Consider the following 20,915-nt stretch of genomic DNA (forward strand, 5'->3'; position numbering starts at 1 on the left):
GGTTCTTTTGGGAAAGTCAGTAGGAAAATCAACCTGAAGTTAATTTCATAATTGATGATGTAAAAGACAATAAATGGAGTAATTAAAATAAATTCATTTGAATGAGGGAAGGGACATTACTATGATGCTTCTAAATATATTTTTTGTACTTTTTAAATTAATCAGCTAGATGTTGCAAATGCTAGAGCACTGGTCCTGGAGGGATGAAGACTGGCTTTATACATTAGCTGTGTGACCCTGGACTTAATTTTAACACTTAATCTCTGTTTGTCTTAGTTCTTCAACTGTAAAATGGAGATGATAATAGCAATTACCTTGGGAGGATCAAATGAGATACTATTTGTGAAGGATGTGGTATAATGTTTGGCACATAGCTATTATTATTATTATTATTATTATTATTATTATTATTATTATTATTATTATTATTATTACTGTTTTAGGCATAGCCCTGACTGCCTCACTTAGCTATAGCTCTCCATTTTTTCATTGAAGATTAGAGTTGAATGAAAGAGTCTTGGTTCTTAAAAGAATCATGATTTTTAAAAGTTAGACAAGTTAGAAGTTTATGCATTCCTTCTAATGTTCTTAAAATGAGAAGCTAATATTGACCTAGGTTTTAACCAAATAGTCTAATCTGTGTTTAGCTCTGGATTTAGTCACACCTATTCAGATGCCTTATTTCCTGAATGTCAAAGTCCATGCTGCGATAATAAAAGGATAATGGGATTTACTACTGGAAGGAAATGTAGAGATCAATTTCTTTAACATATAGCTACTTGATGAAATAAATGAAAATTGCCTATTTAAAATAAAAAAACCTGATTTTGATGTCACATCTCATTTTTGTATCCATTGTCTAATTTAATCCTCAGAATGGACCCTGTGAGTTAGGCGGTATTAGCATTATTCAAACTCCATTTAGGGAAAATTGAAGGTAAGAGAGGTTAAATGATTGATCCAAAGGTAATCTATCAAGATCTTTGGACAATATTATGTATTAGGTAAATATATCACATTCATGCATAAATTTTATATATTATTCATCCACAAATGAATTTTATTTAATAACACAGGTTTATGTAATATCTAAATTTATATTATATAAATGCACAAAATATTTGTTTATTATGATTTTCAGAAATTTATATAATTCGTTATATTGTCATGGATAAATTTATATATGATATATGTTATATACATTTGTATGCAATTTATATTATATAAATTGTAATGTTGTATTTGTTATATAATTTTTATACAATTTGGACTTATTATATTATTATATTATATAAATTTATATAAATATATTTACAAAATGCTTTCCTAAGGGATGTTAGGTTGGGGAAAGGGAAGCACCTTATAAACCTTGAAATTCTATAAAATGCTATAGTTCTTTTTTATTGTATAATCTTGAGTTACCAAGTGGTAGAATTTGGCTTTACTCCAATCACAAGGACAGGCACTTAAATATGGAAAGAATTAAATAGCTCCAGTTTACTTCCCAGTAGAGCTCATTGCCTCTAGATCAGGTAAAAGAAATATAAGGGGGGGGGGGGGGGAGATTAAAAACTTGTACAAATGAAAGATCAGAATTCTTTATGCTTCCTTTGTAGTCATCCTGTTGCTGATAGGGAGTTGCAGCCCAGCCCATTTCCTTCCATGAAAGTCATTGATGTTCCTCTGGTAACACAAGTTGGAGAGAATGACTATCCAAGAGAAGTCAAGCTGCTCCGTGAGTGAAGTCCAAGACTGGGTCTGTGAAGGTCTCTGGCAGGAGTAGGCTCTGGGAGGTGTTCTGATTGGAGATGTCATATAGGGGATTTGTGGTCTGCCTGAAACTCTTAACTTTCACTCCTCCCCCCCCACCTCTCCCCAAACCCAAACAAGACAAAGCAAAAATGTTGAAGAACAGTTATTAGAGTGTCAGTGCACTCAAGGGGGAAACCCCTGGAACCAAATATAGAAGTTCTTAACCCTTTTTTGTGTCATGGGCCCCTCTAGTAAAATCAAAAGAAGCTCTTAAAATTAGAAAATAAAATACATAGGATGACAAAAGAAAAACTAATTATGATTAAATAACATTTATACATTATTTAAGTATGTAACATAAATATAATATATATTATATGTACATATAATACATTACGTTATAGATCTGTATATGAATTATAAATTTATGATACATAAATTTATACTATACCAAAATATTATACAAATTTATATGAACACCCACATAATTATACATAAACATGGCAAATAGATTTACATATAAACATGGAGATCTGATATAATAATACATTTATGTTTATATATAAGATAGAGAACAAACATTTTTATTAGCTTATATCAATATTATAAATGTTGGTATTTGTCCTTTTTTCCCCTTGAGGACTAATAACATCACAAGGGTTACATTTTGACTTCTGAATGAATTGGATTTTAGTGAGGTAGAGCTACTCAAAGTAGTTAATCTCACCTTTTCCTTCAGAGTCTATAGATGGCTCTGGATGTAATGGTGAGTAAGGTCTTTCCCAGGCTTCAGTTTGTCTGAGTAAGTGCCCTTGCAATGACTAAAGGCTAGATAAGAATTGAGACAAAAGATGGCCTAATAGTAATTATTTTCAGTTCTGGTCAGAAACTTTAAGAGTCTTCCCCTCCCAGATTGATGCTTTAAATATAGCATATAAATACATAAAATGTAATTGTAATAAAATGGTATTTTTTCCCAACCTAGTTTATGGACCCCCAGAAAATCTTGGGGTATCTTGGGGGATATCTGGGGCCCCCAGGTTAAGAACTCCTGTTATAGGATGAATTCCCAGTTTCCTTTGGTATTCCTGAGAAATCCTCCATGGTCTATAGCTGGTTTGAAGTGAGGAGAAAAAATAAAAAGATTTTTTTGACTTTCTATTTTTTGTTTTCTTCTCTCCCTCTCCCATCTTTCTCTCCTCCCTCCCATCTCTCCCTTCCTCCCTCTCCTCCTCTCCCTCCCTTCCTTCCTTGTCTTTACATCAGTTATTTTTAGAAGTAGAAATAAAAACAAAAACAAATTCCTCCCTCCTTCCCTTCCTGTACCTCAAAGATATAAGGACCTGAGAGTAAGACAGAAAATAATCATCTTCTTGCTAAAGCCGTAAAGCTACCGAGCCACATTTAAAAATGCACATTCAAGTAAAGTTCTTAAATTTTTTCTTTTATTATTGAATGATATCATAAGCCTGTGCTTATAACTGAATTTTCTTATGTTTTTCCAAAGATCAAAAGGGTGCAGAATGGAGTTTTTATCCAAGGGAAGGGCATCTTCATACCTATTGTAAGGGGAAAAGGTGTTTATTTCAATGGAGTCTATTGTGCATACCAGAGATGTTCAACAGAGATGACATTGGACAAAAGCTTTGGGAGGAAAAAATATGGTAATTCCCTCCCCCACCCCCATTTTTCAGTTCTTCAGTATCTCTTCCAATGAAGACTTCTTTTTAAGTCTGGAGAAAGACCATGGAAAAACAAACCAAGCTTTGGCAAGTTCTTTCGGATTGGAAAGGCTTTCTGCATAGGTTTGTGGCTAACAATAATAATAACCTTCCAGTTTTCAAGGCATTTTACAGCTTATTTGATCCTCACAACATTCCTGTGAAATAGGTGCTCTTTATCTTCATTTTGCAGAAGAGGAAACCGCATGTTTAGGGTTCCATAATTAGAAAATGCCTGGGGTGGCTAGGTGGCGCAGTGGATAGAGCACCATCCCTGGGTTCAAATCCAGTCTCAGACACTTAATAATGACCTAGCTGTGTGGCCTTGGGCAAGCCACTTAACTCCATTTGCCTTGCAAAAACCTAAAAAAAAAATGCCTGAGTTGGGACTTGACCCCTTCCCCAGTCCTTGTCCAAGGCCAGGGCTCTTTTGACTATCCCCCATTTCATTGGTTGACTGATCTGCCTGAGTGCTGTTGGATTGTGTCTGTCATATGACAAGCATAGCTAAATCTAGGTAGGTTCTTACCAGGTTTACCTGGCTTGGGGGTAGGGGTATGCTCTGGGGTCATATACTCATTTTTTTTTAAAGAAAGATTTTATTTATTTTGAGTTTTACAATTCCCCCCCACCATTCTTGCTTCCCTCCCCCACCGCCTAAAGAAGACATTCTGTTAGTGTTTACTCCGTTAGTGTTTACATTGATTGATTCCATGTTATACATAGATCTCAGTTGAGTGTGATGACAGAGAAATCATATCCTTAAGGAAGAAATATAAAGTATGAGATAGTAAAATTACATTGTAATGGCCATATACTCTTTTTTTTTGTTAGCTCTTATATTTTATTTCTTTTCCTTAAGAATATGATTTCTTTCTCATCAGATTCAACTTAGATCAATGTATACCATGGAAACAATGTAAAGACTAACAATGCTTTCTGTGGGGGTGGGGGAGGGAAGCAAGAATGGGGGGGAAAATTGTAAAACCCAAAATAAATAAAATCGTGCTTTAAAAAAAAAACTTAGGAGCAGCTAGGTGGCACAGTGGATAGAGAGCAGGCCCCAGAGCCAGGAGTAGCCGAGTTCAAATCCGGCCTTATACACTTAACAATTACCTAGCTGTATGGCTCCGGGCAAGCAACTTAACCCCATTTGCCTTGCAAAAAAAAAATTAATTTTTAAAAAAGCCATAAAGAAAAAAAAGAGTAGTTGCAGAAATGGGGTGGGGAATAGAAGATACACTGCAAAGGAAAGAGTGGTGAGGAAGTACAGGGACTAAGTACACATTTTTCAAGGCAGTTGAGAGAATAAGAGTAACTGGATAAGAATAAGAGTAATAGTCTCATCACAGAATTTCAAACCTGGAAGATTAAGGTAGTTCAGGAGCCATCAAGTTCAACCCACATCTGAAAACAATCTCCCATTATAAACATCGTCATGACAAATATGGTTCTCCAGCTTCTGTCTGAAGGTTACACTATGTAAAATAATCCCTACTTAAGTTCTAGGAGGGGAGACTAAATGCAAACATAAAAAATATAATTTTTAAAAAATTCAATTATCTGCAATTCCATAAAACTGGAAATTCTCTCCAACACTGCCTATAATTTTTCCCACGTTCTCCCTTACCACATTCACAAGCTGGTGGCATTCAATTTCTGTTAGCAGAACAGCACTGATTTTAACTATTATCCTTTGCCCTTAACAAACAGCCCATCTTCTAATTCCATCAGTTGCTGGAAGCTATTTTCTCCCTTTGCAATTCAACAATAACTTTGAAATTAATCCCATTCTTTGCTTCTACTCACCCAATCCCATACCTCATTGCCTTTTATTCATTTTTAATTCTACAATCCATTGTATTTCATTGCCCGAAAACTGATATTTAAAAAGGTCATTGTGGCGCAGCAGTCCAAGTCTGGAAGACTTGAGTTCAAATTTGAGCTCAGACACTTAATTACCTAGCTGTGTGACCCTGTGCAAGTCACTTAACCCCATTGACTTAAAAATCTTTTTAAAAAGGTCATCACTTGTATTGCAGTAATCCATAAGTGAACACTAAGTTGAAAAAGACATTTGATATAGCCACTATGTGTGGATAGCAAAGTCAAATATTTGAATTATTAATCTTTCACTAGACTCAGAACAATGTTTTGAGAACAATGTCATCCATCTACCAATACCAATCTGATTCTAGAGGAACTGTACACTGGGAAATTCCTTTTCAAATTGGGACCTTTGGTTAGGTCTCTATAATAATTGCACCTTTAGGGACCATAGCTTTTTATTTAGGATTAGGGATTGTAATCTTTCAGCCAATTCTGAAATAAAGTGGGAAGACACCTTCCTGGAAAAGGTCTTTTAATGAAATGAAATCCTATATTGTATTGAATTTTATTTTTAATCAAAAAAGAATAGTGTTCCTATATCCCATTAGTGAATTGTCAAGAACGTTGCTTGCTCAAGAGAGTTATTCTTAATTTCCTCTCACTGATGTCCTTAATTCTTGTACAGATGATACAAGTATTTTGTGTGTAGTTGAGTACACAAAATAGAAATTGATGTCCTCATAAAACCTACAGTGCATCTCCTTCCAGTTCAACCTGTCTTTTCCCCCATGTTGAGGCTTATAAGTACAACTGGGACTGTGATGTTCAGTCAGTATGGTGATTTTTTTCATTGTCCTAGGTCAGAGTTAAAATTTATTTTGTGTTTTTTCTACTTGGCCTTCCATTTCACATACATTCAAAAATGCTTGTAAAGCATTTAACAATATCTAGACTACAGTCAGTATACTTTTATGATTGGTTCCTTCCTAAAGCACTTAGTAGGAATCCTGGAAAGTTCTTGTATTAAGAAAATTTCTACTAAGCTTTGAAACTAAGGGAGAGAAGTATGCAAAAAGTATATGGAAATGCTTAGAAATGCAAGATGGCATGTTCTGTGAGAGAACAAGATGAATCTGACTGGATCATAGTAGGGAGTTTTAAGGCTAAAATGGATTTTCAAATCTAGAGTAGTTTGTATTTGACCCTAGAGTTAAAAGGGAGCACAAAAAGAATGACATATTAAAATGTGTCAGATCTCTTGGGTAGGTTGAGGCAAAAAGTGCCTAAAAGTAACTTCCAAGTTAGATCCATGATCCAATAATCCTACTGCATCAGTGCAGCAAATACATAGGGATATAACTTGATAACTGTTGGTGATGAAAGATAGATAATTCTTAGGGAAATGTAGGCATTTTATCAACCCACAAATTCAATACAAACCAATTATATGAAAGCAGCAGGAAAAAAAAAGCTACAAGTAGTAGCTAACATTAACAGTACCAGGCACTATGTCAAAGCATTTTACAAAAATGATCTCATTTGAAACTCATAGCAACCCTGGGAGGTTAGATACTGTTGTTATCCCCATTTTATAGATGAAGAAACAGGCAAAGTTAAATTGACTTGTCCAAGGTCTCATAGCTATAAAGTTGGAGATGAGATTTAAACTGGGGTTTTCTTGAATTCAGACCTTATGCTACATCAATAAGTATAGAATTTTAAGCGGGGTGGTAAAGTCTTGGATGTTCTTTGTCCTTGTTGCTGCTCAATCATTTCCAATTCTGACTCCATTTGGGATTTTCTTGGCAAAGATTGGTATTTCCTTTTTTTTTTTTTTGCCATTTCCTTCTCCAGTTCATTTTACAGTCAAGGAAATTGAGGTAAACAGGGTTGGTTAAGTGACTTTCCCAGTCATACAACTGATAATGATCTGGGGTCAAATTTGAACTCTGGTCTTCCTGGTTCCAGGCCCAGCCTTCTAATGGTCATATACTCTTGAAGACTGATTACTGAGGGGCCAACTAGGTGGGGCAGTGGATAGAGCACCCACCCTGGAGTCAGGAGGACTTGAGTTCAAATAGGAATTCAGACAATAATTAACCTAGCTGTGTGACCTTCAGCAAGTCATTTAACCCCACACTGCCTTGCAAAAAAACCAAAACAAAACAAAAAAGACAGTCTACTGAGGGCAATAGAAGGGTTGCAACCTGTAGCAATGTGACTACTATTTGTGTGGATGAAATCCTAAATCGATGTACTAACTTGTCAATGTGCTAAAAGGAGGATGTTACTTTCCAGTTCATGGCTGCTTCATATAGGAAGGAAGTGCAAATCAAGGTAATTCAATTATTTCTCAATAAAATTTTTATTTTTTTCAATAAAGAAAAAATAACCATTTTCCCTCAACTTCCCCCATTTAAAAAAAACAACAAATATCAAAACACTTCAATTTAATAAACTTCTAGTGGATACAAAGGACTATGCTAGATGCCAAGAGAGATATAACCATTAAGAGAAAAGACTGACCTTAAGGAGTTTATAGTCTATTAGAGAAGATACACTATGTATGCAAATCAATATAACATAAATAGAGTGGCATAAATGCTTAAAAGAGGTTCAAATAAATGTGATGAGGCACCAGACTTTGAAAGATGGGGAGGATATTTTATTTATTTTTTAGTGGGGGTTTTTTGCAAGGCAATGGAGTTAAGTGGCTTGCCCAAGGCCACACAACTAGGTAATTATTAAGTGTCTGAGGTCAGATTTGAACCCAGGTACTCCTGACTCCAGGGCTGCACCACCTAGCCATCCCCATGGGGAGGATTTTAAAGGAAGGAGAGATAGATTAATGGGGTATAAGAATGGTATGAACAAAGGTACGACAAATGAGAATTAGCCTAGGTTGTCTGGAATTGAATGAAGGTTAGTAATGTCAGTCAATAAGCATTTGTTAAACACCTACTTTTTTTCAGATATTGTACCAAGGCTTGAGATATAAAGGAAAAGGATAGTTCCTTTCCTCAAGGAACTCACAGTCTAATGAGGAGAAGACTATGAAAACAGTTATGAACATGACTTGTTGGTTGTTCTTTGTCCTTTGTTCAAAAGGAGGATCATGACATCAGGTAAATGATGTCATGACTTCCAAGTGAATTGAATTTAAGTAAGGAAAGACTGTGCTTATTCGCCAGCCTCATTTTTTACTATGAAACCATCTAGGTCCAGAGGCCAGAAAAGGATCAGAAAGGAGATGGCTCTGGATGCAGTGGGCATTGCCTCAGGTAAACTGAGACCTGTTAAAGATCTTAGCTTAAAAAGGCCAGGATCCCCCTCTGCAGCAGGCTGTCTCTATTCATACTGATATAAAAAGATCTCTCTCTCTCTTTCTCTCTCTCTCTTATCTCACAGTGGACCCAGATGGAGGAGAAAATGAGGCAACACAGAAACCCCTCAATTAAATCCAATTTACTTACATGTCACATCACTTCCCTCATGTTATAATCCTCTTTGAGAATGATGTATATATGGGAGATAATGCTAGAAGTGAAGGGTGTGGTCAATTTGTGGAGTGCCTTGACTGCCAACATAGAATTTAGTAGACAATAAGGACACAGGGAGGAAGACAGTCAGAATAGCTGTACCGGAAGATTAATCTGGCAACCATGCTTGAAATGGATAGAACCAAGAAGGGAGACCAGTTAGGAGGCTATTACAGTTGTCTAGGGAAAAGGCAAAGACCTGACTGACAGTGTGACAATAGGAATTGTAAAGGGAAGGAGAGGCAACATGGCCTAGTGGAGCAGACTTCAGAGTGAGGAAGACCGCAGTTCAAGTTCTGTCTGTTAAGGCTCTGCTATTTTGGGTAACCTCTCAGTGAACTAGGCAATTCTCTGATAACATATATTACAGTGAAGGTTTCAAACTGCTTTGGTACAGTAAACTCCTAACCTGGGCTGATGAAAATAGATGAAGATAGGAGGGGCCATGAATAGAACAATAGATATGAGTTAAAAAAAGACCTCATATTCTTCCTAACTATAAGACCCTGGCAAGTCATTTAACTTATGTTTGCTCCAATTTCCTCAACTGTAGAATAATGATAACAATACCATTTATGTTCTATGTTTGTTGTAAGGATAAAATAAAATTTGTTAAACACTTTGTAGACCATGAAAGCACTAAAATGTTAGCTACAAAATGACATGTCTATTTAAAAACAATAAAGGAGATGACTTTTGCAAAAGATTTGTAGAGGTAGAAATTGGTGAGATTTGATAAATTGATTATATAGGGGCTGGGATGACCCTGAGGTTTTGAGACTGGGTAAACTGATAATTATTGCCCGAAATAGCTCTGGTGTGTGTCTAAACATTGACTTGAGAGTCAAGTTGAATAGAGACATACATACACACAAGGTCTAGATACAACCCTATTGGTTTATTTTTGGAAACTCAGACTTTTTACAACAAAAACTTATCTCAGGAATGACCAGTTAAAAGAGACCCAGTTTCACAATTTCCTGGGTAAATCTGCAAATTTATTTATTTATTAGAATATTTATTCTTAGAAATCTGCATACTTCCTTATCAGAAAAACCTTTTACAAGCACCTCCAGAGCCACAGATTGTCCCAGGTCAGGATTCACTGGAGAGTCAACAAATCCATTTAATGAGCAAGAATACATACATATCTCTGATGGAAAAGGTCACCAAAGATATGTGTAAATCACTCCCAGGAGCTGGCTCTCAACAGATAATAACTGTTTTATAACAGAAGTAGGGGAGATGAGACTAAGAGGTCATAGGGAGAGAAGATAAATTCCATTATAGACATTTTGGTATTTTACTGGAACATTATCCTTTCATATGAAGGAGAAAACTGGACTCAATATGGATTACTTTCAGCTTGGAAATCACAGCACATATGCAGAAACATATTTTTACTTACCTCTAAATTTTATAATATGGTAATGTGGCATTGAAATCATCACATATGTGTGCTTTTTGTTGGGTATTAATAGAAAACCTTACTGAAGTCCAAAAAAAAGTATTTCTACTCACTTATGTTCTTCTAGCTATGGTCATTAAAATCACATTTTCCGGTCTTAAGACTGAATTGTTGTTTTGTTGTGTCAGACTCTTTATGACCTCATTTAGGGTTTTCTTGGCAAAGATAATGGAAATGGTTTGCCGTTTCTTTCTGAAGCTCACTTTTACAGATGAGGCAATGACTTGCTCAGGGTCATACGGATAGTTTTTGAGGTTAGATTTGAATTTAGGAAGATGAATCTTCTTGGCTCCAAGACCAGGGCTCTAACCACTTTGTGATCTAGTTGTCCATATTGTTAACACTTTTCGATTGTTTTGTGAACAAATTGTTCAACTGTTTTTGATCATTTATCTCTTGGGAAGTGTAATGATTTTTCTGCTTAGTAGCAACAAAGGGTTAAGTAACCAATGGGGTGGCAATGTCCTTGGTATTCTTCTTTCCTTTTTTTTTGTTTGTTTTTTAGATTTTTCAAGGCAGTGGGGTTAAGTGGCTTGCCCAAGGCCACACAGCTTCTTCCTTCCTTTTAAAAGAGATTTTAGTTGTTTTTAGGATTTATCTCTTATAGTTTTAAGAGTAAATCCCTTTAGTAAACAGAAGCTACAGAAATACTTGATCAATAGAGGGAGGCCATGGAATATAAAGGGGAGATTAACTCTTGCTGGAGGAATTCTCTAAAGTAATCACAGGTTAACTTAAAATTTAGCTTGAAATATTGAAAGAAAGGGTTGAAAAGCAATTGAATCAGTAGATTTGGGGCACTAATTAAGGAAAGAGGGTGTCCAACCTAGTTCATAGGGAAGCTATAGGTAGACTTAGCAGACTTGGAGCTCTGTGGGCATAGCTTTGCTTTGATGCCATTGCCTTCTGATCTACAGTTTGGTTTGCTAGTATTAAACTGGACTGCTGTGTCATCACGTCAGTACCATTTTCATTTTATTAGATGACTTTATATTTTGCTGTTTATCTTAGAAGCTATAGCAACATCTTAGGGAAAAGGTTCTTAACCTTTTTTTTAAATTATGGATACTATTAATTTAGGGTAAAACCATAGACCTTTTCTCAGAATAATGCTTTTAAATGCATAAAAGAAAATAATATAAAATAATAAAGGAAACCAATTGTTTTGAAATTCAGTTATGGGGCAGCTAGGTGGTGCAGTGGATAGGGCACTGGTCCTGGAGTCAAGAGTACCTGAGTTCAAATGTGACCTCAGACACTTAAAATTATCTAGCTGTGTGGCCTTGGGCAAGCCACTTAACCCCATTGCCTTGCAAAAAAAAAAACCTAAAAAAAAAAAGAAATTCAGTTACCAAAATATTAGAAAGACAGATTCATTGACTCCAAGATAAAAGCCTATGCCTAAAGTAGACAAGGATCAAAATAAATGAATTATTAATTGCTATATAATATATAATTTATATTTTGTATATACTATATAATTAATTGTTAACATGTAGGGTGTGTGCATGTTGCCCATGTTGATTATATGCATCCATATGGATCTAACTAGGTATGGCTCCTAGGGAGAAGCCAACCCCTCTAGAGCATCCAACCTCCTCCAAGGGAGATTTTGATTCCTTCCATGATAAGTAGCAGATTGGTGTCAGAGACTAGTCACTGGACTTTCCTCATAGAAAAGATTACAGGATAGTAGTATAACTTCCTGCCCAACCTAAATATTGTCAGGCAAGAGGAAATAAAATTTAGGTTCACCTGTACTCATGATTACTATTGCTTAAAAGGGAAGGAGTGTCTCAAGCAATATTCCAAGCTCTTATTCTTCTCACAAAATGCCAGTTCCACAAAAACTGCTAGTAGCAAATAGCAAATAAACTCATGTATCTAAGCTGATAGCAAATTGGTATCACAGAAGACATGCAAGATGAGACTATACCAGATAATAAAAGAGTGAATGAGCTTTCCATTCAGATAGAGCTATCTCGGCTCACCTGAGATTCCTAGATATTACTCAAGGGGAAATTTCCCAAAGTCTCTAATGTAGTATGCTAGGGACATGAATGAGGCGCCAGGATTGGCTTCTTCTCAGTCTTTTTCTTTCTTCAGAGTTCTATCCTTGAAGAGAATCTGGATCTACAAATCTGGATCTATCTCTTCTCCTGAAGCTAGTAAGGTGGGGAAATGCAATGGGAAATAAAGATAATGTAAAAACGAAATAGTGATTTTTTTTTGAAAGACAAATTATAATGATCATACTTAGTCTCATAGAAGAGAGAAAATAGCTCCCTTTCTTCTCAGCAGAGGTGCTAAGCTTATACTGCATATATAATGTCAGATTTTTAGCTTCACCAAACTTTTTCTTTTTTTTTTATTTCTTTTGTTTTTTTTCCTGATTTTGTGTCAATTGATATAAGAGATAGGTCTCTGGGAGGAGGAGGGAAGGATATAGGAGTAAATATAGGTGATGTAGAATATAGAAATTTTTTTTTAAAGAACAGCCTCAGACTTTGAGTCATATAGTTCAGCTCTTGGAGCTTATTTCATCACCTGTAAAATGAAGAGGTCAGAGTGGATTATCTCAATGGTTTCTCTCAGCTCTACCATTAGGGAGGCAGTTATATGGTGGAGAAGGACATGGATTTAAATCCTACTTCTTGTGTGACTTTGGGCTGGACATTTAGACCCCTGAATTAATTTGGTCTCTGAGATTCCTTCCAGCTCTTTGCTGGTAAACATTCAACAATTAGCCTTCCAGAAAATAAAAGACCCTATGATATCCTTTTATGTTTATTTGTTATTAGCATTTTCTCCTATCACTTTCTTAAACCTAGGCAATTTACAACATAATATAGCAAGCTTTGATTTGTATATTTCTAAATTTCTAAGGTGGTTTTTTACATTGAAAATTTAAAAATAGGCTCCCTCAAGCAAGTTTGAGCTAGCTCCAGCACACCTCTGATGTTACTATACAGTTTAGGGAACTTTTCTGACTATTCATCTAACTGTATTCACTTATCCTTTCATTTGACAAATATTTATTTACTATTTACAAATATTTAATAGTTAATGGATATTCTGAGAATAATATATCTTGGAAGTTTGTGACATATGCTCCTTTGTTTCATATATCAGTTTTAAACATATGTTCCCATTTCAGTGTATTGAATACATGAATAAATTAATTTCTCCATTAAGATTTTAAGCCCTTTGAGGGAAAAACCTATTGCTACATGTCTAAAAAGACATAAATCTTGTACTCCTCCTGTTTGTTGTTGTTTCAGCTAACAGAGTCCTCATTAAGAATTTTACATGCTTAAAAAATGTTTGAAGATAACAAAAGGAGAAACAATGAACTTCATATATTTTTATTTATTCTGGTGGAAAAAGTGTCATTTTTTAATTTTTAGCTTGCTTTCAATTTATCTGAGGTGACCAATGGCCTATCTTTAACCTTTATTTAATTTTTTTTGGACATATTATTAATAGACATTGATCCCAGGAATGGAATCCCAGAACTAATTCCAGGGGACAAAGTATATTTAAATGTAGAGGACTCTCCAGACTTTTATAAACATGGAGCAACTATACCGCCAGTGAATTTTTCAAAGTGAGTTCTAGTATATTAATGTTTGATTTATTTGGTTACCTTTATTTAGTCTTATCAAGAAATCTCTTTTTGTCTCTGTTATGTGGTAGGCATGGGGTAACAGTGGCTGGATCTATATAGACAAAAAATGAATAGTTTCTGCTCTTTAAGAGTTTTAAGTCTATTAGTTCAAAGCAACATGTAAATAGAAAATTAGATACAAAATACGTTCAAAGTGTAAATTCTGGGAGGAAGACAATAACAACAGGGGATGGTGGTGGAAGTGGGGATGAGTTATCAACATTTAGGAAGGGTCACTGGAGCTGGTCTCTGAAGGAAGCTAAGGATTCTATAAGGGAAGAAGGGAGTGCATTTCAGTCTTGGAGAAAAAGACAATGCAAAATCACTGAAGAAGAAGACCGGAAGTGTTTTGGGAACAACCAGTGGATGTCTTTGGGGGCAACACTGAGTATGTGAAGGAGAGAAACATAATCATAATAAAGGACTTTTAAAGCTGAGTCTATATTTGATCCTAAAGGCAAGAAGAATCTACAGGTTTTTTTTGAATAGGGGAATGACTTGCACTGGTATCCTGAGAGAGGAGATAATCTTCATAGAAACTTCAGTCAATTAAGTATTTTTTAAGACTAACTTAACTCTGTGTCCATCACTGGACTCATTCCTGAGAATACAAGGATAGATAAAAGACAGTCTAATGAGAGAAGACAACTGGCAAACCAATAGGTACAAACAAAATATGGACAGGATACCTGGGAGATAATCATAAGAGGGAGGTCACTGAACTCTTAGAAACCCAGAAAGGGTTTTTGTAGAAGGTGAAACTTTAGTTGGGACTTGAAGGAAGCCAGAGTAGGCATTGGGCCTGGAGTCTGGAGGATCTGAGTTCAAATCTAGCTTTAGACACTTATTGGGCTGTGTTTACACTGGTGAGTCAGTTAACCCTGTTTGCCTCAGTTTCCTCATCTATAAAATGAACTGGAGAAGGAAATGGAAGTATCTTTGATGAGAAAATGCCAGAGTCAAAAAAGTCAGACATGACTGAAATGATTGGACAAGGGCAGCCAGAGGGTACAGATGAAGAGAATTCTAGGCATGACAGTCAGTGAAAATACCCAGAATTGGGAGTTTGAATATCTTGTTCAAGGAACAGCAAGGAGGTCACTGTTACTGAATCCTAGTGTAAGAAAATTAGAAAGATAGGTAGTTCTCCAGGTAGGAAGGTCTTTTTGATTGATAAACAGAGAGTTTATATTTGACCCTATAGGAAGACACTGGAGTTTGTCAAATATCAGTTCATTGAAGTCAGACTTTCACTTTATAATCCTCAATTTGACAGCTGAGTTGGAGAATGGGCTGGAAAAGATTTAAGGCAAGGAGACCAAAAAAAGATTAAAAAAAAAAAACTACTATGATCAAGTTCAATTAGCAACCAAAATCTTAACAATTAACATGGTTCAAAAGTGGGGTGAGTTCCAAGTTACTGAAGAGCATTTGTCAGGGAAATTGTAGAGGAAGTTGTTCTCATATGGACTGGAAGATGGTAAAGGATCCTATGAAACAGGCATGTTGGGAATATATTAATTGTATCACTGAAGATATATGTGGCTCCTTGTCATTTGGACATAAGTAAGGGTATTATTTTGTTCCCATGGTCAATCTCTGCCCTTCTCCTTCTCCCCCTACCAGCCCCCAATCCAAGGCCCTTAAATTTCTAGTCAAACTCAGACTATTGGCCTTTGATTTCTAAAATAACACCAGGTTTAGCTTGAGCTCAAATCCATTAGAATAAAGAAATCCAGGGCGGCTAGGTGGTGCAGTGGATAAAGCACCGGCCCTGGAGTCAGGAGTACCCGGGTTCAAATCCGGTCTCAAACACTTAAATAATTACCTAGCTGTGTGGCCTTGGGCAAGCCACTTAACCAAAAAAAAAAAAACCTAAAAGAAATCCAGCTAATCACAGGTGAAAAAAATGGAGATTAATGAGGATTTATTTTGGAAGAGCATGGAAAAGTGTGGCATTGTGGGTATTTTTATTTAAAAAAATTTTTTTATTGATTCATTTTGACTTTATATAATTACCTACATTTCTGAATGTACTTCCTCCCCCATCTCCTACTCCCTGTCCCATTCCCAGTCATTTCTTATCACAAAGAATTCTAAAGGGGAAATAGTTTAGCAAAACTAACCAACAAATAAGAACATGTAGTATTTAGTACAATGTTCCTTGTGACTAAGTTGTTTTTTACGTTTACCAACAAACTGATTTTTTAAAAAATTATGTATTATATATGTTTATGTAAGGGGTATGTGTGTGGTTGGCCATGTAGGTTATGTGTTTCTCCACATAGGTCTTAGTAATTAAAACTTGAGGGAGGTGTAAAGAGATATCTCTGGAATCTCTTCCACTGAAAGGGAAGTTTTGATTCCTGTCTGGTGGTGAACAGGAGAATGAAGAATTGAGGCTCTCCTTAAATCAGAGAAATCAGACTAGAATTATGCCTATCTGTTTCCTTAAATATTAGTCTAGAAGGAATTGATTTAAGTTTAAGTTGCTTTTCTGGTTGGTATCCCTTGATGGGGAGAGTACTGTATAAAGACTCGACTGTTTTTGCATTAAGTGGTAGTTACAAGACCATGAGAAATAGTGAATAATGAATAAATTCATTCTAAGCCGACTATAAATAGAAATGAGAGATATTATACTGATCAGAATATATCAGACAATATAGCATGAATGAGGAATAAGATCTGTGTATGTTTGTGAGAGAGAGAGAGAGAGAGACAGAGAGAGACAGAGAGAGACAGAGAGAGAGAGAGAGAGAGAGAGAGAGAGAGAGAGAGAGAGAGAGAGAGAGAGAGAGAGAGAATACCCTATTTCAACTAAGGGGGAATTTCCAGCCATTTTACTCTAAGAAGGTGGAAATCAGGGGCATACTGAAGTCCTGGCTTCTTCATGTCTCTCAATTTTCAAAGAGAACTTAGAATCACCTTGTATGCAAAGGCAAGAAGAAATCTCTCTTCTCCCAAGCTCCTCAACAAACACTGAGCATCAAATATTCAGTCTGTCCATTAAGATCATCTTATGTAAATGTACCAGGCTGGAACCCTGGGTTACATTTATAAAAAAGTAACAAAGTAACACAACAGAATAGAAGGAATTTCTATTTTAGTGAAAACAAATGTTGATCTGGGTAGAGTGCCAATCTTTGCTAATTTTATGGTTGCCTTTCATTGTTTTCAGAACTCCATATATAAAGAAAGTAGATACATTTATTCCTCTGGAACCCCTGCCTCAGGAATATCAGTGAGTATTGTTACATTATTTTATATTATTTATGTAGGCCCAGAATTTGTCCACTGAATTTTTATTTTTTCAATCTTTATTGGGAAGGCAGAAGGAGTGTGAAAGGAGTATGAAAATCTGAGTTTCGTGATCTGTTTTTTATCTAGTCCTTCCATTCTATGCAACCTTAAGTGAAGCATTTCACTTCTCAAGGATTCGGTTTTCTCATCTGTAAAATAAGGATGGACTAAATGATTTCTGCGGTTCTTTTCAGCTCATAATAAATGCTCCTGTGATTCATCAGACTTTGGTTGGATAAGATACAATATTAATTTTTTTTAAGATACAATATTATTGATGAGGCTTTATTACCATTTCAACATTCATCTGCTAAACTTTCAATTAAACTTTGGGGGTAATACTTTTCCAAATGACAGAATCTTAGTGATGAGATGTAGTTTGATAAATCTAAAAATAATTTTAGAGATCAATAAGACTACATTATAATACTTTATCAATTATTATCATAGATTTAGAACTGGGAAGGACCTTAAAGGTCATCTAGTCCAAACATAAATGAGGAAACCAAGGTCCAGAAAGGTGGTGATTTTCTTAAGGTGACAGCTAATGACAGCTAGGTGGCCCAGTGCATAGTGCCAGTCTTCCATTCAGGACTGAGAACAAATCTGGCTTCAGACACATAATAGCTCTATGACCTTGGGCAAGTCACTTTACCTTACTTGCCTCAGTTTTCTTATCTGTAAAATGAACTGCGGAAGGAAATAGCAAAGCATTCCAGTATATTTGCTAAGAAAACCTCAAATATGGGGTGGCTAGGTGACACAGCGGATAAGAGCACCTGCCCTGGAGTCAGGAGTACTTGAGTTCAAATCCAGCCTCAGACACTTAATAATTACCTACCTGTGTGGCCTTGGGCAAGCCACTTAACTCCATTTGCCTTGCAAAAAAACCTAAAAAAAAACAACACCTCAAATAGGTTCACAAAGAGTCAGACATGATTGAAAAACAGCAAGGAGGTGACATGAATCTGACTTCAGTCACAGTATTCTTTCCACTATACTACATTGCCTAGAAAGAGGAAAGATGCTTCAGAAGTTTTGATTTTAAGTCACTAGAAGTATCTTTAATTAAAATATAAAATTTAGGAAAAGTAGCATTGTGACATAATAGGTGACATAATAGATAGACTGAAGACTAGAGTTAAAATCCTACCTTAGAGAATTATTAGCTGTATGATTCTGGATGAGTACCTTAATCTTTGCCTGCCTCAGTTTCCTCATCTGTAAAATAGCATTTATATAGTATTTATCCTCTAGGGTGGTTGTAAGGATCAAACAAGATAATATTTGTAAAGTTTTGATGGCACTTTAAAGGTCATTTAATTCAACCACTCCCCTATTTAACAGATGAAGCTCAGAGAGGTTCAGTGATTTGTTGGTCATACAGGTGGCAGAGTTGAAGTGTGTTCCCAGGTCCTCTGACTCTAAAGTCCGTGTTCTTTAGAAGTGAGATTTAAACTCAGATCTTATGAGAGGTTAGGAGATGGTGAGCAAGATGCTGATAAATTCAGTTTTGGATATGTTGAGTAAGAGTCCTTGTGTAATATATGTGTGTGAATTTACAGAAGACAGTTGGAAATCCTGGCCTGGTGCTTTGAGGGAAGGGTTGGATACTGAGGATAAAGATTCAATTCAATTGAGCAAATATTTATCATAAATATTACATGCAAGGCATGTGTTGAAGATATAGAGGCAAAAAGGAAACTCTCCTTGCCCTTAAAGAATTGACATTTTTTTGGAGGCATTTGGGAATGTGACTTTCCCATGGAAACTCAGGTAACAAGTATCTGAGGCATATTGATACTTGTTCTATCCCACACACAGCTAGTTGCATTTTTCCTTTAACTTGCTTATATGATGATACTATACAAAATACAGTTTAGATTCTTGGACAATTATCTGAATGCAGAACTGCTTGAATTGAATAAAAGGAGTTGATTTAATGGAATATTCCTATAGACTTCTGACACAAAAATAGGAAAAATCCTGAACTTTTTTTTTTTCAGAGGAGGTGAAGGCAGAATTGGAGGGAGGGGGAAAATGAAACAATTTTTAAGATATATAAGTCTTTTTTTAGTTTTTTTTGCAAGGCAATGGGATTAAGTGACTTGCCCAAGGCCACACAGCTAGGTAATTATTAAGTGTCTGAGGCCTGATCTGAACTCAGGTACTCCTGACTCCAGGGCTGGTGCTCTATCCACTGTGCAACTTAGCCACCCCTGTAAGTCTTTTTTAAGGTGGAGATGGAAATAACTGGCAGGCAGTCTTGAAACATGATCATTGGGGGGACTTATAGATTTTAGAGTCTTCCATTCAATATTCATTAAGCCAGCTTGGTAGGCAAAGTCATATGCCAGTCACTGGAGACTTAAAAATTTAAAAAAAAAATAAAGCAGTCTTTGCCCTCTGAGTACCTACATTCTAATGGAGGGATGGAGTTGGGGGGGGGGGGTTCAGAATGTGACTTGTACACAGGAGCAGGGTTGGGTCTGATAAGGAGCAAAAGAGAGCTCTAGATAGTGACTCCATGAAACTAGATAGGATGATTCAAACAGTACCTGAGCAGTAGCAGTCAGTACATCCCAGCTCTGCTCCAATAGTTCGAATTCAAATACATGGGACTACTTCAGATGGCTAATTATTTGCACTAATCAGCCACCTGACTATAGTCCTTGGTATTATCAGCCCCATATCATAAGTGTGGAAACTGGGGTGCTAAGAGTTGAAAATGACTGGCTCAGAGTCACATCATCACATCAGTAAGTAGTAAAGCTGTGACTCAAACTCAAGTCTCCTGATTTCAAATCCAGGGCTTTTCCCCCATCATCAGGATGCCTTCCCATAGTTGTACAGGTAAATTTTGCTATCATATAACATATGGCCTTTTCTTCCTGCAGCCTACCTTATTCTGAGAGGAAGAAGAAAGAAGAAAAAAATACTGAAATAATGGAAGTAAAAGAACTCAATGAGTGGAAGCCAGCAATTCCCATAATGGTATGGTTGTTCCCTAATGTGCTACAACATACAAAAAGAGTGATAATAATATGAGAAGCATTGGACCCAGTAAGAGAAAAGCTTCTCGGGAGATTATATAACTAAAAATGCAGTATACACTCTTGTTACTTCCTTTATGATAGTTCCTTGACTTTTTTTTAACATGTATTTTATTTTTTAAAAAGTATTAAAGTATTCTTGATATTCTTTGTTTTCCATTCCATAGTTGTTTATTCTTTCCCTTTTCTCCCTTGCCATCCCTTTCTACTCCAACACAGTGGATCATCTGCTCCATTCAAAAGTCTCCTACCTCTTTACCAAGAGGAGGGAAGTATTTCTAATCATATCTTCTGGAGATTGGTTATTACAATAAATTAGAATTCAGCTACATTTTAGTGTTGTTTTTATTTATATTGTTATAGTCATAATTACACAGCATGTTTCTTTGTTCTTCCAATTTCAATTTTCTAGTTTTTTTATTTTTAGGTTTTTTTGCAAGGCAAATGGGGTTAAGTGGCTTGCCCAAGGCCACACAGCTAGCTAATTATTAAGTGTCTGAGACCAGATTTGAACCCAGGTACTCCTGACTCCAGGGCTGGTGCTTTATCCACTGTGCCACCTAGCCGCCCCAGTTTTCTAGT

The 20,915-nt window shown here is 36.0% G+C and overlaps 1 protein-coding gene across 1 annotated transcript in view; it reads left to right on the top strand.

The window, feature by feature from the left end:
- LOC141489648 (spermatogenesis-associated serine-rich protein 1-like) overlaps positions 1–20,654 on the top strand; it is a 32,036-nt gene extending 11,382 nt beyond the window's left edge. The window contains 6 exon segments of the mRNA XM_074190171.1: positions 1,617–1,735; positions 3,260–3,333; positions 3,335–3,416; positions 13,797–13,917; positions 17,159–17,221; positions 20,178–20,654. Coding sequence (XP_074046272.1) covers positions 1,617–1,735; positions 3,260–3,333; positions 3,335–3,416; positions 13,797–13,917; positions 17,159–17,221; positions 20,178–20,328 — 610 coding nt within the window. The 3' untranslated portion in view covers positions 20,329–20,654.
- The last annotated feature ends 261 nt before the right edge of the window (positions 20,655–20,915 follow it).

Source organism: Macrotis lagotis, chromosome 5 (assembly GCF_037893015.1).
Source record: "Macrotis lagotis isolate mMagLag1 chromosome 5, bilby.v1.9.chrom.fasta, whole genome shotgun sequence".
In the NCBI taxonomy this organism is placed as follows: Eukaryota; Metazoa; Chordata; class Mammalia; order Peramelemorphia; family Peramelidae; genus Macrotis; species Macrotis lagotis.